Raw genomic sequence first — 23,968 nt, 5'->3', positions numbered from 1 at the left:
TTTGGCCCCAAAAAAGATAAATTTCTTGTCAATTACATATCTATATGCCGAAATCAAGTTGGAATGTCTTGGGGGTCTCTTCGGAGTCTTTTCATTAAGCTTGGGGCAATTTCATTTTTTGACCAAAATTTATCAAAATTGCAAGGGGTTAGCCTTACTTTTTTGTGAAATTTGGCCCGCAAAAAATGAATTTCTTCCTAGTTACTTATCCATCTCCAAATCGAAGTGGAATGTGTCTGAAGGTTCTTTAAGAATCTTTTTAGTAACTTTGGAGCAATTTCATTTTTTGGCCAAAATTGACAAAAATTACAAGAGGTTAATTTTACCTTTTTTATCAAATTTGGTCCCCGACAATAAAAAGTTCTTTCTTAATGACAATCTATCCATCAGTCGTCTTATATGCCGTCTGGTACCCAGAAGCCGATAATTAGCACCAATACATAAGACAGGAACCAGATGAACATGACACCCGCTTATAAATTAATCAACTACATCAAAAATGCCTGGTGTTGTTTTGAACTTTAATATGTCAATAATTTTGGTGATATTGTTAATCAACTATAGACAGTCGTTAAACCCATGCGTAAACTGCAACAAGAAGACGGTGCCAACAATTTGTTGAGGGCCAACAAACATATAACTTGGAAGAATGCAATGACATTCTGTGACGTCATCCGGTCTGTAAGTTTCTCCGTTTAAGTCTTGTTAGCAAGGCCTTCGTTGTTCCAATTCAAACAAGAACTGCTTCTCAGACTCTAGTTTCACATCTTGCTGTACGGCATCGTCGCAATCAAATCTGGTGTAATATCCGATAGCGAGGAACAACCTGGTGAAAGAAATGAAGATAATACCACGGTCATCAGCTTTAACTTGGCAAGCAGACATTTGCAAACTACTCTCTATTCAGAGCTGTTTGCTTCAACGTAGTACTTGCCTAAGTGTAAACACTGTTTTCAATGTTGGGAAAGAGAATATAATGATATACACGGGCTTACTAGCGGGTGATATGAGATTTACAAAAACACAAAAACATGATTGACAATTTGACCGCTATACATGTATTATAATTACCACATAGAGCCATGGCCAGGCTAAATTCTTCTTTGAGAATCCCCAAAACTTGTTCAACTCCTTTCTCCCCCTGTGTATTTGGAGGGAAAAAAAATGAATTTCAGTGAATTTAACATGTTTATAATATATAGGGCGTAGCCCTAACAGTCCTGAATCCTCCAATTTTAATACGATTTTGCACACCCCTAGGGAGTTAATTACCACATGGTATACGTACATGATATAGAAAAAACACCGCATAGAATCTTTATTCAAAATGGGGTTTGTTGTTTCCATAGAATATAAAGGGGGTCACCCTTCTCTGGAAATGAATACTTCGTAACTCACGTCGTAAGCGAGACCCCAGATTGCCGGTCGGCCGATGAAGACGGCTCGTGCTCCCAGAGCAAGGGCCTTGAGGACATCGGTGCCTTTGCGTATTCCTCCGTCAAGATACACCTCAACATTGGAGCCACGTACTGCGTCGACTATCTCAGCCAAAACATCGATCTGATAGAGATCAAGTGTAACATTTATTAGCAACGTACGTATCAACACGAAACAAACGTCCCCGGTAAACATAACTCTCACCAGTTACTTGAATGGAGCACGCGAACCAGCGTGGGACAAGCTCTCTCCTCTAGACTCGTTTCTGACTCCACCAAAAATGTAATATGGAGAGAGGGAACCACACTGCCTAAATACTAACGTTCTCATGGTGAGCATGCTTAAACGTACTACGGATTTACATCAAACGTTTATCAAAGATGAAAATTATGTAAGTGCACTTATTCAACCAGCTACTTAAAAATTTCGATACACTTTATGATGTTCTTGACCTTGTACAGGGATTCTCCTGATAACTTATTTATTTCCCTTAAAGCCATTTCTCCCTGTGGAAACTTACTTAAGTACGAATTTTCGGGCGTCTCCCGCCCCTCGTCAATCAAATTGTGGTCAATCTTAGATTGATTAAAATCGCAGACAATTTACTTTAGGTATGTTAAAAGAACTAATATCCGTCAAAAGGTTCCTTTTTTGTTTAAACCAATCTTAGATTGATTAAGTAAGTTTCCACAGGGAGAAATGGCTTTAAGGGAAATAAATAAGTTACTTAAAAATTGTCTGCGATTTTAATCAATCTAAGATTAACCACAATTTGACTGACGAGGGGCGGGAGACGCCCGAAAATTCGTACTTAAGTAAGTTTCCACAGGGAGAAATGGCTTTAAGGGAAATAAATAAGTTACTTAAAATTTGTCTGCAATTTTAATCAATCTAAGATTTGCGGAAAGCTTCACAAAGTAAAGCGACTGAGGTAAGGTTTCTGTGTTTCTAGTTTTCCTGATTTTTCAAAATTTGAATGTTTTTATAGTCCCCAACAGCATAAATGTGACCACACTTCGATTTCTCTCTTTTTGCGCACAAGTCCACAATACTGTTGCAATAATTCCAGGCAATCTGGGGAAAAAAATGTATCAACTTGAAAGTCCACTTCGGTCGTGTTTCTTGAGACACTTATACAGTATGGAGTGACTGATTATACTTACGGTAGCTGGTACCCCGTCCAGCTGCCGACCACCGTGGTTAGACACCAGGATACCAGCGGCACCGTGCCTCACAGCTTCTCTTGCATCTTCAGCTTTAAAGGTGAGAATGAATAAATGTTTCCGTTAATAGTAAGAAAGCTAAAGTATTGTGGAAAAAGTTTCAACTTTGTACTTAAGAATTACATGTACATGTATACAAATTTGAGCGAAGCCTGTGGAAAATATCAGATGTCTCCCATCCAATCCGCTATAGATGCATCGTTTTGTGGTAAAATCCAATTGGCTTATCTCTCGATTTCATAATTCCGCTAAACAGACTTTCAAGTTGATACAATCGGACTTTCAAGTTGATACAATCGAATTCTGTTCAACAACTTTGAGTTGAAGAAGATGTATGAATAAATTTACCTAATACTAAGGCCGCGCCTACAACCTGTTTGGCTGTACCCTGTTTTTGCCTGATAAAGTTTTGGTTGTGCTGAGCCCATTGTGTGGTGAGCAGCAATGATGGATTGACCTGGTTAACAGCCAAGACGTCGTGCGCGTCGTGCACATTCAGAGACTGGTTTTCAAATTTTGAATTCGTTTTGTCTTGTTTGCAGAAAACTCTGCGGCTGTTTCGTGATTCTGATTTCAAACTTTGCTCACCTGTGAGAATACCTTTCAGCACAACCGGAAGTGACGTAATTCGCCTCAGCCATAAGATGTCCTTCCACGTCAGAGCTTGTGGCTCGTTGACAATTGCTCTAGCCTTCTCTCGAGTTATTTCCTCTCCAGGAAGTACAACTTGCGGGAAGCTTCGCAATGGAAAACAATCTCATTAATCATTTATGGTGTACATACTTTTGAAGGCGTGATCTGATACACCGTGCCCTCTGGAGACATGCACACAATAGGGAACAAAAGATTGTATACGTCTCCACAGGGCAATTTCTACAGATGAATACGTCTCCACAAGGTTTTCACGAAATGGATTTTACTTAAAAAACTAGGAATTTCCAAGGTATGTTGATCCGTCGCAAATGAAAGAGTTTCAGAAAAAGGATATTAAGTCCGAATTTCAGCCAAGGAAATTAATTCTGGTTAAAATAAGAGTATTTTGAAACTACACTTTCAAACTCGAAAACTTTACTGCACGAGAACAAAGAAATGTCTCCACAAGGATACAAATTTCAGTATGTGTGAATACGCTTCTTGGTCATAAATCTCGTTGTTGAAAAGTGCGTGACACGAAAGTTTCGAGGGAAAGAAAGGCAAGTACAGCTAAACAAATGTTTATACAGGGTGAGTACAAAAAAAGGAAACCCAAACGATGCCCCTATTTTTTAAGAAGTTATGCATGTAGCGCTTTCCAGATCTAGGATATCAACACGCAATTAATGCTTTCTTTTAGTGAAAGAATCATTCAAATTGCTCACATGTACTTTTCCAGTTATGGAATTTTGAACACAAACACAATTTTTTTAATCTTGTCCACGGATCACAATAAAGGTAAGTGACGTTTCAGCAAAACGAAAACTATTCACATATAAAAAATACCACATCAGAACACTGTCATAACCATGATGACTGGCACTTATCATAACATTTATTTAAAAGCCTCTTGCATCCAATGTTAATGTCAAAATAACATGTTTTATAATGTCAAGAGTTTATAGTCTTGATGGGCCTTCTACTTGGCTACCAGGGGACTTATGGGATTATTCTGATATCATATTCAGGATATAACATGCTTTACTTTTTACTCAAATTCCACTGAAATAATATTACGTACCTTAAATGTGGTCCATGGACAAGGTTAAAAACGGTGTTTGTGTTCAAAATTCCCTAACTGGAAAGGTACATGAGCGATTTGGAAGGATTCTTTCACTAAAAGAAAGCTTATTAATTGGGCTTTTCTATCCTAGATCTGGAAAGCGCAAAATTCAGAACTTCGTTAAAAAAAAGGGGGGCACCATGAACAAACCGAGGCATGTTTTCCGCCCATTTTACAGATCAACAAACTGCAAATGCACTTTAAAGCAATCATAAATTATATAGTATTTCATAATTTTAATCAGACAGACTTTTCTCCAGGTATTGTATGTTCGCACTCTTTTGAAATTGGAATTGTATCAACCTTCCCCGCTTACGTTATAGTCGGGTCCATATCTTTGTTGTTCCTTCTGATGTACGTTCTGTTCCCCAACATCGGTTGATCAATCGTTACCACTAGTGCCTTGTAGCCTGCAGCCTCAGCCCGTCTGATCGCCGCCTCCACTCTACTTCTGTCGCGCAGGATGTTCAGGTGAAATAACAGGGGCGTGTCGGGGTGCACTGATGCAGCCACGTCCTCCAGACTCTTGTTGGAAAACATACTGAGCACCATGGCAGACCCAGCATTTGATACACCTAGATGAGACAAGGCAAGCATATTAAAGGTGGTCAAAGAGTGTGCGACATTCTGTTGAATTGATTCAGAATGGCCACTCATAGTGGTATTTTCGTGCCTCTGGTCGGCACACTTGGCCAGATTCACTGCTTGGATCACAACTGTTGGTGAGTCAGTAGATAATGCTGAGAACTATGGCAGACCCAACGCTGGACGCACCTAGACGAGACAAGGTAGGCTTAGCAAAGTTAGTCTCAGAGCACACAAGATGCAGAGTGGCTACTCATTAAGCCGGCCGCAGGTCGACCTTGCGACGACATAGATCAGTCGGCGACTGACTTTTCAGGATCAAGCTGGGCCTGAGCTACGACCGTCGGAAACAACTCAGTCGCCGATTTTGTGCGACCTGAGTGCAACTGCGACGACATTAAGACGATCGACATCAGTCGGCGCTCAAAAAAAAATCAACAGTCGCAAGAGTACAAAAATTTCAACTTCTGCGACGTGTTTCGCGACCTTCACAAGATTTCTCTTTTTTTGTGACCTGAGCATATTTTTTGTGCTTGATGCCGACGGTTCCGTCGTGGCGCAAGCAAATCGTGGGTCGACCTGAGGCCGGCTTAAAAGGTATTTCATGCATCTGGTCGGCACACTTGGTCCGATTCAGCCGATAATCCTATACGATAGCACTGCTTGGATCACAACTGTTACTGAGTCAGTCAGATAATGTACAGAGGACACGAGACTGGCCCTCTGGGACCAGCACTTCTATACTGTAACTTCTTACCCTTTGCAGTGGCGATTTCTCCATCACGATGCACAAAGGCATGACAGGCCGTAGGAGACACACCAACAGGGAATGATAGGCGTTGACCGAGTATAGAGGTGCTGGTGTCTCGTTTAGACACGTCCCTCAAACATCGCGGTAGAAGACGATACCTAAATTAGTCAGGAAACCATTCGAACCGTAAGAATGCAGTATTAAATATAGGACATGAATATCTAGTATTTGTTCAGCATATCGCCTTGATGTTTTGCATTTTGGCAAATGGCATGTTATTGAGCTGCAGTGAACCTACAATCAACGACACACAAGTGAACCAGACATAATGAAAATGAGATTGTTACTAAAATGGGATTACATTGTACCTCTGATAGGCAAGTGGATTGGCTCTCAGTGTCTGCTCATCGTCTGCCCCGCCTCTGTAGTAATGCCAGATAGCGTCCGACACCCTCGTCTTGAGATACGGCTCAAAGTCCTCAACACAGACTGGTTCCGAAGCCATGAGATCGTTCACGAACCCCGACTTTTTTTCCGAATCTGACAGTGAGGTGATCGAACCCGATCAGGCAAAAATAACTATGATCAAAACGGCGGAGGCCAAATCTACTTAATGCTGATAATAGTCAGTGGGCTTGTGGTGGTTCATATGCAATTTCGGGTACACTCTTTGAAACTCTCAGGATCACTAGATGATACCTCAAGAAGTTCAAAACCACTTGATGCCATTTTTTTTCTGACCCTTTTGTGGGCGTGGCCATGATTTTAAAATGTGGGGGGCATCGCGCGCAAAAAATATTTAAAAAATGTTACTTTTCTTTTTCGCATTTGGACAGTTCACCCAAGTGCAACATCACAAGAAAAAAAAAATCCACAATTTTGCATCTTTTGGGGGTTTGGGGGGCGTGTCACACTTTTTTAAAAAGGGGGCATACGTGTATTCCAAAAGGAAGCTTGTGCGAGCCCATATGGATTATTGCACATTCTTTCAAACTCTCACAAACACCTATGGACACCTCAACAAGTGACAATCTGCTCCACCCCACTCCCCCCCCCCCATTGGCCATTGAAATGGCAGCCGTTTTTAATATATTTGGCATATTGTACACATACATGTACAAATGGACAAATAATCAATTTTATGAGACATTTATGTTTTGATATACAGTGAAATCTCGATAAGTCAAACTTTGAGAGAATGGGCTCAAAATGTGAGCTAAGCTGAGTTTTGAGTCAAGCAAGGTTGTATATCACTGTTATACAAATGAAGGGAATAATTAGTCTTTGTTTGACTTAACAGGAGGTTTGATTTATCAACAGTTTGACATTTTGAGATTTCACTGTAGTTTATTTTGTCCTGACAACAATGCTGACCTTGTTTTATAACATACAAACTGCAATAGCCTTTTTAACTTAAAATTTATTTATCTTCACTTCATTTATAAAAATGATATTATGAAATGTGGTACTTGATCATTGGAAATAAAGTTTGAAAATTACAAATTGCAATATTAAGAGTAAAACTTGCCAAACTTGGGTGATTTAGTGAATCCTACATAAGTCACTTGTAACATATTTGGTATTTAATATCCATGACGTTATTTAGTAATAGAAAAGTGTGAGACTATATTGTCAATAGTTTCAGAATCCAGATCTGGTTGGATTACACAACATTTGTTGTGTGTCACAGTTTTAAATATGGCATATCACTGAATATATGTATCATTAATATAATTGGTGCCATACTTTAAGATTGGATATATCAGAAGGAAAACTTGATATCCCAAGCCTCTGTCAAGAGGTTTGCCTAACTTTTGAGTTGTTCGCTTTGGAAAACCATGCTGGAATGTTAAGGTAAAGGATTTGTAGTTATTAAAATACTTTTATAATTTGAACTGGTCACATGCTTTTCTTGAATCTTTGGGGAGCCAGGTTGGCGCTTGGGGAGTCAGGTTGGCTCATTGGTTACTTTCCTCGCCTTTCATCGCAGGGTTCGATTTCTGCCTGGGCCTTCATGTGGATTGGGTTTTCAGAAACTATTTGCAATATAGTCATCAAAGTTTCAGCCTAAGATGTGTTTCTCTACTCGGTGGCTACAAATCCTTTTGATATATCCAATCTTGAAGTACATCACCAATCATATCATTTATGGTGATATGCCAAATTTAAAACTGTTAAGTGAAACAAATCGTGTGTAATCCATCTTGTGTAATCTGGATTCTGAAACTATTGACAATATAGTCTCACATTTTTCTATTACTAAATAAGGTCATGGATATTAAATGCCAAATATGTTGTCCAATTACAAGTGACTTGTAAAGGATTCACTAAATCACCCAAGTTGGATAAGTTTTACTCTTAATATTGAACTTTGTCATTTTCAAACAATATTTCCAATGACCGAGTACAACATTTAATAATATCATTTTTATAAATGAAGTGAAGATAAATAAATTTGAAGTTAAAAAGGCTATTGCAGTTTGTGTGTAATAAAACGAGGTCAACACTGTTGTCAGGACAAAATAAACTACAATGAAATCTCAAAATGTCAAACTGTTGATAACTCAGACCTCCTGTTAAGTCAAACAAGGACTTTATTCCCTTCTATAACAGTGATATACAACCCTGCTTAGGCCAAAAAAAAGTCTCCGGTTTCTGGTATGGAGCTTGCCCAAAAGTGGTGCGGCGACGCGGCTTTTTTTTTTTTTTTTACCTGATTTTTTTGCTTCAAATGTCGACTGATGACTGCAAATGGTGCCCGACTAAACATAGCGCAAATATATGGGAGTCCAGAGAGGCCACATAAAGCTTATTCTCGACCATAACCCAATCTAAAAACACGTTAAAATTGTGCAGCAGCATGATTCCAGTAAAACCAGTGAGTTTGGCGGTTTTGAGACATCATCTTTCATTGAAAAAAAAAACCTTTTTCATTTTGCCGACGCGCATGGCTATGGCGACGCGCGCGCATACCAGAAACCGGAGACTTTTTTTTTTTGGCCTAAAGGACCCTCAAACACATTCCACTTCTATTTGGGGATGGATAAGGTACTAGGAAGAAATTTATTTTTCGCGGGCCAAATTTCACAAAAAAAGTAAGGTTAACCCCTTGCAATTTTTGTCAATTTTGAAGAATATTTTCTGTCATGTTTTATTTTCAATGAAATAGTTTTTAAAAGATGAATAACATAATATAATACATTTGCGGGGTGAATATACAAGAGAGGTCACCCACTGAAAAAAGGCGCTCTCTCTTGCCCACAATATTTCAAAAAAGGCGTATATGAACCTTATAGGTAGCAGTCATCAAGGCAATACATTTGTCTTGCTGTGACATACCAGAAATAAACCTTTTAAGCACTCATTGTTACTGAATTAAAATAACAAATGATGCCCTATAAGACGGCCGCTATACTCATAAAGTCTATCCATGAGGTCTAAGAAATACGAAGGGTGCTCAAGTTTAAGGAATAAGTCAATCTGGCATTAAATGTCATCATGGCCTACGTCAAAGTGAAAATGCACAAAACGCTGCTCCGTCCCATAAATTCAAAACTTTAATTTTTCGATTCATTGACATTCAACGGTTGTATTCAAAAATGCTATCAAAAGCTTGGAAAACACAACGACTATCCTCTATCAATAAAATGTATGTAGAAATATAACTATGCAGTTTTTCTAGTATATATTTTCCTGCTCAGTCTTGCAATTGACTTTGTATTTCGTTAATCTTTCAGAAATTTGAGATAATAAACACACTGTTATAATGCAACTCAAAATAATTATAATATACACGACTACATGTACTTGTCGCACATATTTTTTATATTATTCAGGGAATTACTGTAATTAAGGGAATTATTGTTGCTAATGTATTTTTACTCTGTTGGACGGTTTTTAATCAAATTTGGTATACTACTTTTAATTGGATAGTTGTATTTTTGGGAGACAGGTGTTTTTACCAATTAATCTGAATAAATAAAGTATTATTCCATCCTGTTTGCTCATTGTCTCTGTCCCTTTGCCAGATTCATGCTATTGAGTCTCATTCAGTGCACATCACTGGAATTCGTTTCATTCCCTTTAACGCGTTTCTATCATTCCGTTCCCCCTGTGAGCGTCCTTCGTTTGTCTTCTAAGGCCAAAAAAAGTCTCCGGTTTCTGGTATGGAGCTTGCCCAAAAAGTAGTGTGGCAACGCGGATTTTTGTTTTGTTTTTTTAACTGATTTTTTTGCTTCAAATGGTGCCCGACTAAACTTAGTGCAAATATATGGGAGTCCAGAGAGGCCACATAAAGCTTATTCTCGACCATAACCCAATCTAAAAACACGTTAAAATTGTGCAGCAGCATGATTCTAGTCAAACCAGTGAGTTTGGCGGTTTTGAGACATCATCTTTCATTGAAAAAAAACTTTTTCATTTTGCCGACGCGCATGGCTATGGCGACGCGCTCGCATACCAGAAACCGGAGACTTTTTTTGTTGGCCTTAACTCAAAACTCTGTTTTCCACACCAAATTATAAGGGATTGAACAAATACAAAAACAAAACAAGAAACCTCAAGATTGCCTGTTACAGGTCGATTTTCTGTTAGCAACGTGTGCCCCCACTTATTTAAAAGGTTGCCCCACCTCCAAAAGAGGCACAATTGTGGAATTTGTTTGTGTGTGATGTATCACTTGAGCTGGTTAACTGTCCAAATGTGAAAAAGATTTTTTTTTTTTTTATTTTTTACGCGCGAAGCCCCCCACTTTTTAAAATCATGCCCACGCCCACAAAAAGGTCAGAAAAAATGGCATAAAGTGGTTTTGAACTTCTTGAGGTATCCTCTAGTGATCCTGAGAGTTTCAAAGAATGAACCCGAAATTGCATATGGGGGGGGGGGGGTCATTTTCGACCGTAAGCCCACTGACTATAACGTTACCAACTGATATTTTGCTGATCCGTTGCCCTGCTACATTATTCTACACATACAAAAATGGGTCATATTTCACCTGATATAGTTTCACGCTAGAATATTATTAACAAATTCTGAAACCTATGTACAACCGGAACTGATATGTTTAATGCAGAGTAAAGCTAGGGCAATATGTATTCGCTACTTTAGGACAAAAATTACCTTGTGTCTACGTGCTCGACGACCGTCGTCGAAAGAGGTGTACGTGCCGCTGTTCTGTAATTGAGCAATATGAATGGTCGTGTATGACTTCTCACCATATGCAGAGTTCCGCGTACGTACCGTCGAGTACGCAAAGTATATCTAAATGTTAGTCAGCACATTCAGCTGCAACGCCGGCCCGTGGCGTGTTTGTTTGTATACGCTTGGCTAAACTTTGAACCTGTGCCTTAGAAATGAACTTGTCATAGCTCAAACGTCGATCATGTGTCTCAACCGACTGCACACAGCGCAGACTAAAACCTTTGTATAGTCCGCTCCGTGTCAGTTATTGAATGGAGTGGGGCTACGCTCCATAGCTATGATCGTGCGACTGAGTACCAGTATAGGCAGAGGAGCAAACAATGTTACACACAAAGAGACCACGTTTAAGAAATTATTGGGTTTTTCTACTGTAGTGCAGTAACGGAGGCATGAAAAGCATACGGTCCCTGTTTTTTACCTAATGCACGTTGTAAAAGTTCATGTTCACAACAGGGCACAATCTCAGCATTATACTGCTGTGAAAACAGCATGCTGATACCATCTTTAGTTAAAAAATTATGGAAGTCGGAACACCAAGAGATATAAGGAAGTGATATGTGATGAAGTCAATTATTTTTTGGCCTGAATCTCCAAATGGAAATTCCCGACAAACGACTAATTTAGCTTGATCGCGCATCAGTACACTGTCTTCCGAGAGCTCCGTAGTTTCCTTAATTAACGTGCTTGGTCAATGAGGTTTGATCTGCTGTAAACTCTTCTTTTTTTATTTAAAAAGAAAATGGCTGAGGTTACAGCAGATCATATCTCACTGACCACGAACATTAAGGCAACTACGGAGCTCTGGAAGTGTTTTCCACGATGTTGGGATTCTGATCCTGACATAACTTATTGTCATGATGTGGAAACGTCGTGGATGGTACCTCTAGAGCTCAGTAAGAAACACACCCTCACACAAATGTCAGATGGAGAGCCCACGGATTTCCTGTGGGTACTTAAGAACAAAAGTAAAAATGCCCCCGTGTGAGCTTAATGCTCATCATGGGAACCATATGGGAACACCGCAGGATTGTATGTACTCAGTAATGTACCATATTATCATTTTGCGGCCATCGTAAGTTTTTTCCATTCTAATCAACGTATAGTAACCAAAGCGAGGCTGGAAGGAAAATAGTCTGGTTCCGTTTTGCACAAAAAATGTTATCACTCAGTACTGTTATTGGATACCGGGAACATGACTGAAATGGCGGCAGCATGATGAAGGTCTATCACAGGACAACAGGCTTACTTGCTCTTGGGGTCCAGCACGATACATTGTAACAGTGCTCAATGATTGCCTTACCTGGAGTGACCAGATTTCTTCATTTAAAATCTTTCCCGCAATAAAGGTGTTCTATCCAAGCTTTGCACCCGCAACTACTCTTAGTCACCATTATTTATTACAATACACTCATTCTTCCTACTGAATTCCTGCAAGATTGTGTGGGCGCTACCCAGTACTAATTAACCAAGTACACTACCTCGTTGGCATGCAGAGGCTGGCCATCAGATGTTGCGCCCTCTCACAACAGAGATATACTGCACCTCTATTTGCCAAACTTCACACGCTAACGCTCACATAACAAACTTCAACTGGGAATGTTCAAATACACTAGCAAAATTATTCTTCCACAAGTATTTACAAACATGACACAACCGTAACAGCGGCACTGGACGTCGGCGTGTCATATGATCAAGTCTATTCACATTGTTTGATATTTTTTATATATTGTCACAGCACGTGGTAGGCATGCCCGAGATCATCTACCACTAGACCCTAGTATGGACCAAGGGGGCCGTTGGAGGGTTGTCAGGCCCCAGTGGCTTGCTCAGAATTGGCGGGGAAAGTCCTGTGCGAATTTCCAAAGGCTTGTGTTAATGCCCGGCGCGGCCATGACATGCATGCATATAGCCATGGATTGGCTCTGCTGACAGTCTTTTGATCTCCACTGTGGTTTCAATGGCTGTTGTTGTCTCAAGGTTGCCATGAATGAATGGATTGTGGTTAGTTGGGTTGGAGCGGCGAGGGGGCCCAAATTACAGTGTGTCTGAAATAAAATTCCACGCATGAGTGGAGTGTATATACCCAACTGTCACCAAGAAGGGGGAGGCCAATATTTCTCATAGTTTAGTCACTGTTGTTCTGTTTCAAGCGGATCATCATTAGCTTTGTGAACGACTGCTGCATGGTATGAGGTATGTTTAATCTCATCTGGGTTTGGTTACTAGGGGAACAGCTAGGAACATTTTAGTGGAGGCCAAATTTCACGGCCTCTGTCATTTTTTAACCGCTGGATGCAACTAGATTGACCTCCAGCTGTAGAATTACAGATGAGTATGGTGGAGCTGGAGTACAATCTAACTCATGCTCACCTTTGATAACAGCACCGATGGTAGCCAAGTCTGGCGTCAGGCGCCATGTTTTGGGCTAAGCCTTGGTGTTTTTTTTTTCCAACCAATTCTCGATGTTTGCCATCAAATAATGTCCACGAGATTGCAGGCACAACATATTTCTACCTGCAATCGTGGATGGGCCCCTTATTATTGTCCCTCTTTTGTTAGGGAGACCTCCTGCCCATATGTCATTCTCGCGGCTCACCCGGTCAGCCACCACAGATCCTGTTCGTGGAGCAGAGTTAGTGGTGGAAATACGTCACGCATGCGTTGTTCGTTCCTAGAAACAGACATAATTAATGTTCGTGATCGGATTCAATTCCCTCTCAGACTAGGAAAGTAGGGGTTGTGTACAATCAACATGGCATCGGAACCAGTCTGTGTCGAGGACTTTGAGCCGTACCTCAAGGCGACTGTTTCGGACTGGCTCTGGCAGTTCTTTAGATGCGGGGCAGACGGTGAGCAGACGCTGCGAGACAATCCACTGGCCTTTCAGAGGTAACCATTTAAATAGCAATCTTAGACTAGTCATGGGATGATCCCAGTTAATACATTACACAGTTAACTTCTCACGTCTGGAAGAAATTCAAAGGCACCACAGTCTATACGTGAATGGAAGGAAAAAAAAACTTAAGTTGATTGAATAGCAAGAATAGGTGGGAATTTAGAATGACTGAGATCTGCTCTTGCCAGTTTTACCCAAATTCATCCTTTAAGTTCCCACCGTACCAGCTTTCCTTCAAATAAATTAAGGCCTGTGAGGTCAATACAACTTGAACTTACATATTGTTGAGGTAGGCTAGCTACTTCAACATTTTATTGCCATCATTCCCCTTAAAGATCCCGAGTGTAGATATTGTTGCAATGTAGTTTGCTGGACCCGAACAAGTATATTCCTCTGATTGCTGACTGAGTCAATGACATCATTGACTGCATGACTGACTGACAATGACTAAGTGGTAAGGATATGTCCTATTAACTGCCTACAGTGTCATACGTACTGGTCCAGCTTGACTATATAGTACGCCCTAGTCTTGAAGAAGAAAAAAGAAGAGTCTGTCACTAGCCAATATGGCCCAACAGGCTAGAGTTTCCTTGGTATACGAAACGACTGAGAATATTTCTATTCCCCCTAGATGGGATGCCAGTTTATGACAGGGGATGGTTTACATTTATTCTCCTGTTTGGAGAGAGGCAAGTGGGGATGAAGTGGCATATACCCAAGGACACAACGTATGGCCAGCAGCTGAATTCTTTTTTAGAGTGCATTATCTAGACTCTCACTTACTGTTTGAATGATTTCCCCCAAAAAGGTATCGTCTTCGACCGCGATGTTTGAGGGACGTGTCTCAGCGAGACATCAGCACCTCTATACTCGGTCATCGCTTGTCATTTCCCGTTGGTGTGTCTCCCACGGCCCGTCAGACCTTTGTGCATCGTGATGGGGAGGTTGCAACTGCAAAGGGTAAGACTGATAACACTTTACCCTTACGACATTATCGTAGAAGTCAAAACGCCCACTGAGAATGTAGATTTTGTAGTGAAGACCATCACAAGTCGCAAATCATAAGTCAGTCTGCAAAAATTAGTAAGAAGTAGCCTAAAAGCTGCCAGGGGTTAAACAATTCTTTGCCACAGTTCATTTTAAGAGTTTACGAGTTGACTTATGACTTCTGATTGACAGTGATTGACTCGACTTCAACACTGAAATCATAGGACCGTGCCGACCGTTTGAATATCTCGATCATATCCCACACGAATGGAACATATTATTTTCAGGAGTGTCCAATGTTGGTTCTGCCATGATTCTGAGCATGTGGTCCAACAGGAGTCTGGAGGACGTGGCTGCATCAGTGCACCCTGACACGCCACTGTTGCTTCAGCTTAACCTCATACGCGACAAAGGCAGACTGGAGGCGTTGATCAGACGGGCCGAGGTAGCAGGCTTCAAAGCTTTGGTGGTAACGGCAGACCAACCAGTGCTGGGAAACAAAATTCACTTAAAAAGAAGAAAAGCAGATTTGTACCCGACGTAAGTTGCTTGGGAAAAAAGTTCCAAATTTAAAAAGAACGTAAATTTGCAATACCTATACGAGATGCTTTCGATACTTCTATATCTACCACCAATCAGATTGGGCAAACTATTTATAATAAATAGTGGGGGGAATACATGACTCGGCTTACATGAAAATCTGCCGTGTCCCTTTTTTTCTCGAAATGGTTGTGTCCTGATATGTCGCGCACTTTCTTTACGAGATCCATGACCAAGAAGCATATCTACAGGTATTCTAAGGTACCAAAACCAAACTAGATTGAATCCTTTTTTATTTCCCCGTGCGAAGCTTTCCGCAACTTCTATTGCCTGGAGAGGATACTATTACCCCAGAGAAAGCTCGTGGATTAATTACAGAGACAGAGTCACTGACTTGGAAAGACATCTTGTTGCTGAGGAGAATTACGTCACTTCCGGTCGTGCTGAAAGGTATTCTCACAGGTAAGCAGAAATTGAGGTCAGAATCATGAAGTCATGAAACAGGAGTCGAATTTTTCTGGGTCCTTGAAGAACAGAAGGAGCTTGAAAAAGGGTCATTTGATCCCTCTGGCACACAACGTCTTGACTGGTAAACAACGCCAATTCACCATAGCTGATATCTACACAATGTGCTCGGTACAACGAAAACTTTCCGAGTAAAAACAGACTACCAACCAAAAGGCTGTGAACGTTTAGAATTACTTCACCAATTTCACGGCGCTGCTAAGCACACAATTTTGCTTAGCACAAAAAAATAGTCTGGCTTTTAAGAGCAGGTTACCATCCAGAACTCCATGTGATGTATATTATTCAGCTGTTGTTTGCTTAGCATGAAAATCACATGGAGTTTTGGCTAGTAACCTGCTTTTATAAGCCAGACTTTTTTGTGCTGAGCAGCACCGTGAAATTGGCCCCAGATAGTTGCTGAACATGTATCCATGTAATAGAAAGACATGCAAACAGGATTTATGGTGTTTTGACGAATGCTTGACTACATTTTGATATTTTTTTCAATGCCTCGCACGAATATGTTCTCAGGCTAGGCTATAGGGACGGATCCGCCATTCGTCACGATTCTTCATACGTGCAACGAGCTTAAGTTTCTTTTCCACCCCTGTGTCTTTCTTCAACACATTGATGCTTAACGATGCCTTTTTCTGCCTCTGTGTCGTCTTCTTCCGCATGTGGCGGCTCCCAGAGTATAAACTGGCTCGTTGGTAGCTCAGGATGACGGTGGTAATGTCCTGCTAGTTCCATCTTTCTGAAGGCAATTTTGTCCCCAACCTTAGGGAGCTCCACTCACAGATCAGTGTTGGCAGTGATCTCTCCAGCTGATGTTGAGTATAGCTCTTGGCAAACGAGTGTAGGTGCCATTGAGTGATTTCTCCAGGACAGGTGTTAAAGTCCATGTTTCGCACCCATAGAGCAATACCGATTCAACTGTGGCTAGGAAAAAGCTTCACCTGTCTTGTTATGTTGGAGTTCCACACTCTTTTCATTTTGTTGAGGGATGTCCAAGCTAGGGCCTTCCTGGTGTTGATGCCAGCCCCTGTTCTCAGATTCTCAGAATCTGAGGAGGGCGACCATTAACCAGCCATCGCCGCTAAGCATCCACGTCCAGTGCGTGCCCAGTGTAGGGCCCTCTTAGTATTAACTAAAAGTATTTGTTTATTCTGACCCTTAAAGCTGAAGATGCAAGAGAAGCTGTGAAGCATGGTGCCGCTGGTGTCCTGGTGTCTAACCACGGTGGCCGGCAGCTGGACGGGGTACCAGCTACCGTAAGTCTATTGATTTACTTCATACTAGACGTGCATAAGAAACAAAATAATCTCTCTTAACGTGCGGTTTCCATATTGGTACTCCAGGGGCGGAAACCAGTCTAGAAAGGGAAACTTACCCCACGCTGGTTCCCGTAAGAATTGGTATGAGAACACATGCTTACCAGAGAAGTGTTTTTCGTGTTGTTATACCGTTATTAATAAATTCCAAACTTAATTGACTCCCTAGATCGACGTCTTGGCGGAGATAGTCGACGCAGTACGTGGCTCCAATGTTGAGGTGTATCTTGACGGAGGAGTACGTAAAGGCACCGATGTCCTCAAGGCCCTTGCTCTGGGAGCACGAGCCGTCTTCGTCGGCCGACCGGCAATCTGGGGGCTTGCTTTCGACGTACGCAACATTTCTTCTACACGTAACATTCATTTACACGTATTGTCTTTTTGAGCCAACTATTTCTGCTGGGTATTAACAATCTCTGTTGTGTTTAGCTATATAATAATACGCAAGTCTCTGTTTGGATGTTTCGATGTCTGTCCGGGCTTATTCTCAGAAGTGGCAGGTCGCACGGCGCTCAAACTCGGTGGGTGGATGAGCTTGGTCCAACTTCCATTTTTTGCAACATTTGTTAAGCGATTGAGACTTCTACACGCCAATAGAGGCCACTGTACATACATGTACAGTGGGTCTGTTTGAAACACTGTGACAAAAAGAGCACCGATTTCGGGGTGGTTTCGTGCGCAAATGGATCGCAGTAGGGGGGACAACTTCTCATTGTAATCAATCACTACATCCAGCAATGCGTCATACGAGCCACCGAAGTCGGGTAACCGCCTGGTATTAAATTATTCTCTATCATTATTGTCTCTCAATTTACAGGGGGAGAAAGGAGTTGAAAAAGTTCTTGGGATTCTCAAAGAAGAATTTAGCCGGGCCATGGCACTATGTGGTAACTTGCGATTAAAGTCTTCCATTATTTTATTCAAATCTGAATTCCACAGCTAGTATAAGCTACGTATATCATTTTTATTAAGTGGGTTCAGAGTATGAATTTATAAATGTTAAAATATTTAATTTCATATTTTGACTGAATATTCTTGATCAATTGATTCTATCTGCAAACCAAAACCAAAATCCACTTATTATGCAAAATATAATTGTAGCAATTGACGGCTTTAATGCATCCATAGGAAACCGCCGAATAAGTACGTTCAATCGAATATTATAATGACTGCTCTGAATAGAAGGTATTTTGCATATTACTGCTTTCAGTTATACCAGATGACTGGGGTATCATCAGTTCTGAAGATTCTTTTTTGTCATTTCTTTCACCAGGTTGTTCCTCGCTATCGGACATTACACCAGATTTGATTGTTACGGTGCCCGACAACAAGATTGCAAAAACGTAGACCTAACTGTTCTATGATAAAACAAGGACGCTTGCAGACCCCATGACTATACAGAATAGCCAGAATAGCTTCAAGAAGTACTGATCGACGAGAAAAGAAAATGGCGATACTTCCAGGTTCGGTTCCTCTGTCCGTGGGAGACTTTGAGACGCTTATAGTGGCAGCAAACACATTTTGTTATTGTTGGCGTCATTCTGAACGTTAGGTGGTGCAACATACTGATGATACAATTACTGTGTCTTGGTGCATAGTCCCAACCTCGTCCCCAGTGCTTTCTTTATTTCCAACCTCGTTTCCAATAGTAAGCCCTGGATAGGAAACTTTCTTCCTGTATCCTGATTCGATTTGCTAGTAATGATTTATATCGTGTAGTTTGTGTTGTTATTTCCAACATACATTACCGGTTTTCACGATTATTAAGGGAATAAATGTGTGTGCTCGGGAGGTTTTAATCACTCTGTTTAAGACCGCTTGGAGTCTGGGTGCTGATAATGAGAATGAAGTGATAAAACATGCCATTTTTATTAATCACGGTTTGCCTACATGAGTGGCAGAGCAATGTAGGCCTGCAGAACCTTTGCCTGGGCCGCACAACATGAGAACACATCCAAATTTCTTTCTGAAATACGATTAGCCCGCCGCTAGCGGGCCGTGCTGTTTTGACTAGCATTTGGCTGGCGGACTACCACTAAAGTCGAATCCTAATTTCCCCATACCAAAATCCCATACAGTTATTTACTAAACCAAACCAACAAATAAAGGAGTAAAACAATTCACATATTTAAGCCTAAGAGTACTGATTTTCAAAGCAATTAAAGACTGCATTTAATTACCACAAACACTCACAACACGAGATATAGATATAAAATACGATTCGGAAAGACAACATTTTAAGCGCCAAAACCGTTTGTGAATATTTTTTATTGGGGGAGGGGATTTTTTCATCGGCGTTTAACCGAACCAAAAATCAGGCCATAATTTTTTTATCGTGCTGCGCCGATGTCGTGACAATGTTGTGTCTGATACACACGCACAACACATTAAAGACGACTGAGCGAACATTATTGTTGTGTATTTTAGTTCCAGAAAAACCCGCAGTATGGCGGCAAAAGCCTCTTACAGGCGCACCGAGCAGTTGTTATGTTCACCCCATTGGATAACGCACCGTCAGCGGTCCACACACTGCACCGCATCAGCTCCTCAGTGAACGCGGTTTTAGGTGATTCTGTGGCCCGTGCGGTGCAGTCCCCTCACATTAGAAAACCACTCGGTCGCCTCGGAGTGCGCCTCACCAAATATCAGGCCATTTCGGCGTTTCCATGCTGTTCCAAATTCAGTTGCCATCCCTCCTCGTTTGTGTTATACAGAAATGTGAACACTGTGATGCAGAAAATCGCCCTGATAATACAGTTAAAAAAGCCAGGAAGACACCACCTAGATCATTGATGAGTTTATCCTCAAATTTTTCAAACATTTCGACCTTTTTACGCCATTTTTTGCTCGTCACAGAGATGATTGCGACATCCGACTATGGGCCCCGTCTACAGAAGCGAGTCGGATGGCGCAATGTGAGCCTCGTAAATGAACGTTTTTGTACTAGACCCACGCTGCATTGTTTGTGTATTTATTTGCCTTTCATAAATGTCTACATTATGGCGGTCTCACGGGCTTGTGTGATGCCGTGCTGTTTTCACCTTCGCCCCATTGGATAACGCACCTCGAGCGGTCCACACACTGCACCGCATCAGCTCCTCAGTGAACGCGGTTTTAGGTGATTCTGTGGCCCGTGCGGTGCAGTCCCCTCGCATTAGAATACCACACGATCGCCTCGGAGTGCGCCTCATCAAATATCAGGCCATTTCGGTGTTTCAATGCTGTTCCGAATTCAGTCGCCACTCCTCGTTTGTCTCAACTTGAAAAGACGAAACGCGATGTGGAGCATTGATTCCGATAAATGGGCAGATTTTATTACCACAAATAACTGCTCAGTCAATAACACCCTGTGCAACGTTAAAAATACCATTTTCGGGGTTCACTGGTCGAACGATGCATAAAGTAGTTTCCCCTTTGAAATACGCAGCACGCGCCTGTACAGGCGAACGCCTCTGGGAACGCCATAATGGTGGATTTTTCAGTTGGTGTGGTGCTGTGTGCCTCAGCTGTCTACGATTTTTTCGTCAATTTCTTACACAAATCTGAACGTGGTGCTGCTGAAAATCACCATGATAATGCAATTTACTCTGGGAGAAACTTCGGGAACAGACCATAGAGGAGTTTATTGATTAAAATCTACCAAGTTAATCTTATTTTTCGAATATTTTGACATTTTAATGCTAGTTTGGCTCGTCGCAAAGATGATTGCGACATCCGACTCATGCATGCATGGCCGCTCTGCAGAAATGAGTCGGATGTCGCAATGTGAGCCACGTAAATGGCCTTTTTTGTACCAGCCCCACGCTGCATTGTTTGTGCATTCATTTGCATTCCAGAAATAAAAGCATTGTGGCGGTTTCACGGGCATGTGAACACCCCAATGTTGCCACGTTCGCCCCATTGAATAACGCACGTGCGCGGTCCAAGCGTTGCACCGCATCAGCTCCTCAGTGAACGCGGTTTCAGGTGATTCTGTGGCCCCTGCGGTGTTGTCCCCTCAAATTAGAAAACCGCACGGTCGACTCCCAGTGCGCCTCACCGAATATCAGGCCATATTGCTGTTTCCACGTGCAACGAATAAGCACCGCTTCGCCGGCTGACTGCTACAGCCGCCGCGGCCGGCCGTTCATGGCCACGCTCGGCTGATTACACTGGGCTTAATACTCAACACGTTCCGTATACATAATGGAAGAATGCTGGAACATGACGCCACTTATTTCTTCAGTCCAAAAAATGTTGAAAACTTTCCAATTGTGTTAAGAAATACACAACTGATGAAATGGCGTCCGGATTTCCCAACGTATTTGCACAATGCTAGCGGGTGCATTAACCGCTGAGGAAAGATTCCCATTATCTGGGCTGCTGGTCATCGCTAATTTTCCCTTCAGTGACCTATCAGCCATCAGAAAGTGATAATAATATTTCCTAAAAAAAAAAAGAGGCAAATTTAGCAGGGAAAAAATTAAAGTAATATACTGTGAAACACTGAAAATTTCAGACCAGTCATACGGTTTGTGTACAGGGTGACAAGATGGCCAGATCTGGGAATCTTTTCAACTATACCGCTACCTGGAGAGGTTTTACAACAACCAATTGAACAGAACGAGTTGAAACATTACATGTAGTGTGCATAATGTTTGCTTCTTTTCTGTACGACGACAAAGTGAACACAATACATGCACAAAAATAACTGGAATGTGACAATGTTACAAATCATTTTATTACCTTTGCAAGTGAGTCCGTTCACGGCAGCATCGCTGAGCCGAGTGACAGTTGGTTCAGATTGCTCAAATTTTGTCATGGAGACAAAATCTTGGCATCCGTTAAGCAAGAAACAGTGCTGAGTTTTGACACTGCAATAGATTCGTTGGAATGTGTTCACTTAGGAAATAAAACGCCGAAATGAAGTGCGACACAAAAACGTGTGAATCCCTCCGTCACCGCTGCACCTTCTTAACTGCATGTACATGGGTTTGTGGGACCATGCTGGAGCTTGGGGTGGGGTTAAGAAATGAATGACAATGGAGCACTTTGCATATCGAAAGTGCTGATTTATTCAGTCCCCACCCTTTCATTGTAATTAAAATCAGATGGAGTCTTCAGTCTCTTCGTTAACACGACTCATTCTGTGTCGTTACTGCACATATTTTTTGTTGTAGAAAAGAACATGATGATTTTGTTTTAAAAATTAAGCTTGATTCCGCTTAATAGGCTTACTCAGTCTTTCAACTATAGGGCTTATAACAGATTTAATCGTTATTCGTAAAAGACCTGTTTTATAAGCCTGTACGGTACGTACTTTTGAGGACTTGACTACGGATCTCAGAAGCTGCAGGCCAATGAATTTGTGTTAAACGAGTCACGTGATTGTGCAATGAAGTTTCTGGAAGAGTAGCGTTTTGAGAACAAAAAAAATGCGCTTTATGAACCCAGTGACCTCATATTGACTTTTGACCCCGGTTTGGCCAAATTTTCACTTTTTGAAAATATGTTTGGTTGAAATCGGTCTAAATAGAATATTAGGAGCAATAGAACGCCGTAATGGTGGATTTTTCAGTTGGTGTGGTGCTGTGCTCACTACGATTTTTTCGTCAATTTTTTTACACAAACGTGAACGCGGTGATGCTGGAAATGGCCCTGATAATACTGCTCAAAGACCCGTCATGCATGCACGCACAGCGTCAGCCTTCTTTTCTGTTATCCCACAAAATGCTCCAATACTTTTTATCTGCCGAACGTGCTGCCATGCCATATTCTCACGCCTGAAGAGCCACAAAAACGTCCATTATGGCGTTGTCGCACCCCTCTCGCATCCATTAGGATTACCGCATTCCTAGCGCATAGAATCTGTCGAGGGACACGAGAAAAGTGTACCAACAAAATTGATGTTTTTTCCGGAATGCGACCCTGTTCATTTCGTGCGTGACCCAAACTCCAATAAATAGCCTATTTGGCCCTCAACTCCTTTCTGTGATTTGCACAACTGGGCAGGGCGGCACATGCGCATTCCTCAAGAGGTTAAGGCACTACGGAGAATGCGTGTAAATATGACGTCATGGAGGGAATTTGTTGCGTCACGGTGGGTAGAAAACTGAAGATGTAGTCCTGAGAAACGCCAAAATGGACAGATTTGTTGCTGGTAAAATTGAAGTACATTCAGCGCACTTTCAAGACACAAATATCATCATTTATGCGGTTCATCGGTCCTGTGGTAGAAACGACGTTGTTTTTCCCACCTCCGTTGCTTCTCCAATGGTATTTTGTGTGGTATTTCGTGTGGTATTTTGTGTGGTATTTTGCAGCACAAAACTCGTAAAATGGACAAATTTGTACCAACCATCTCAGTGATGTACCGGTGTGGCTTACATCGACAGAAAAATCAGCATTTTGGGGGTTCACTACTGCGTGGTCCACCACAGTGTCATCCCCATTCGATTGCGTTGCAAACGCGCCGTCATCCTCACTAAACCTCAGCGAAGGCGGTTTCAGGTGATTTTGTGACCGTTGCGGTAGCAAGCCGTCCTATTAGAACACTGCACGGTTGTCCGGCGGTAAACCTCACCAAATATCAGGCCATATCGGTGTTTTCTGTACTGCTTTGCCGATGACGGGCCGGTACCGGTCCGACGTTGGGCCAACGTTAACACAGATTCACCGAAAAATTCCGACACTCATAAATGGAATCGTTTGTACTCCTTCTAAGCCTGCACAATACACTTCACTCAATTGCCGTCATAAGAACCAGTAATTCCGAGC

General features: G+C 41.7%; 2 protein-coding genes across 3 annotated transcripts; one reads left to right on the top strand and one right to left on the bottom strand.

Annotated features, from left to right (window-relative positions):
* Positions 1-365: 365 nt before the first annotated feature.
* On the bottom strand, positions 366-22,184 carry LOC119724592 (hydroxyacid oxidase 1-like). 2 transcript variants are annotated; one of them, XM_038195701.1, is made up of 9 exons: positions 10,871-11,005; positions 6,121-6,292; positions 5,759-5,910; positions 4,733-4,991; positions 3,249-3,397; positions 2,601-2,692; positions 1,399-1,560; positions 1,072-1,141; positions 366-826 (listed from the first exon to the last, which is right to left on the bottom strand). In XM_038195701.1, the coding sequence occupies exons 2-9, from the start codon at positions 6,255-6,257 to the stop codon at positions 762-764; spliced, it is 1,086 nt and encodes a 361-aa protein (XP_038051629.1). In that variant the 5' UTR covers positions 6,258-6,292; positions 10,871-11,005; the 3' UTR covers positions 366-761. The 2 variants fall into 2 exon arrangements, with proteins under 2 accessions (XP_038051629.1, XP_038051630.1); XM_038195702.1 differs by lacking the exons at positions 5,759-5,910; positions 6,121-6,292; positions 10,871-11,005 and adding an exon at positions 21,938-22,184.
* On the top strand, positions 12,875-19,991 carry LOC119724589 (hydroxyacid oxidase 1-like). The gene is made up of 9 exons (XM_038195698.1): positions 12,875-13,144; positions 13,673-13,840; positions 14,656-14,807; positions 15,122-15,374; positions 15,685-15,836; positions 17,061-17,152; positions 17,382-17,543; positions 18,030-18,099; positions 18,486-19,991. Exons 2-9 carry the CDS (start codon positions 13,704-13,706, stop codon positions 18,557-18,559), a joined length of 1,092 nt encoding a protein of 363 aa, XP_038051626.1. The 5' UTR covers positions 12,875-13,144; positions 13,673-13,703; the 3' UTR covers positions 18,560-19,991.
* Positions 22,185-23,968: the final 1,784 nt, after the last annotated feature.

This window comes from Patiria miniata, unplaced genomic scaffold, assembly GCF_015706575.1.
Source record: "Patiria miniata isolate m_02_andy unplaced genomic scaffold, ASM1570657v1 HiC_scaffold_18, whole genome shotgun sequence".
NCBI classification, from domain to species: Eukaryota; Metazoa; Echinodermata; class Asteroidea; order Valvatida; family Asterinidae; genus Patiria; species Patiria miniata.
The sequence above is the reverse complement of the archived record's forward strand: the minus strand, read 5'-3'. Positions and strand labels throughout refer to the sequence as shown.

Bases quoted from the DNA above. Each gene is read 5' to 3' on its own strand.
- LOC119724592 (XM_038195701.1), bottom strand. From the start codon at position 6,257: ATGGCTTCGGAACCAGTCTGTGTTGAGGACTTTGAGCCGTATCTCAAG. The intron at 5,911-6,120 runs GTACAATGTAAT...TGACTAATTTAG, and splicing joins AATCCACTTGCCTATCAGAG to GTATCGTCTTCTACCGCGAT. The intron at 2,693-3,248 runs GTGAGCAAAGTT...TCACCTTTAAAG, and splicing joins GCTGAAAGGTATTCTCACAG to CTGAAGATGCAAGAGAAGCT.
- LOC119724589 (XM_038195698.1), top strand. From the start codon at position 13,704: ATGGCATCGGAACCAGTCTGTGTCGAGGACTTTGAGCCGTACCTCAAG. The intron at 17,153-17,381 runs GTAAGTCTATTG...TTGACTCCCTAG, and splicing joins TGGACGGGGTACCAGCTACC to ATCGACGTCTTGGCGGAGAT. The intron at 18,100-18,485 runs GTAACTTGCGAT...TTCTTTCACCAG, and splicing joins CCGGGCCATGGCACTATGTG to GTTGTTCCTCGCTATCGGAC.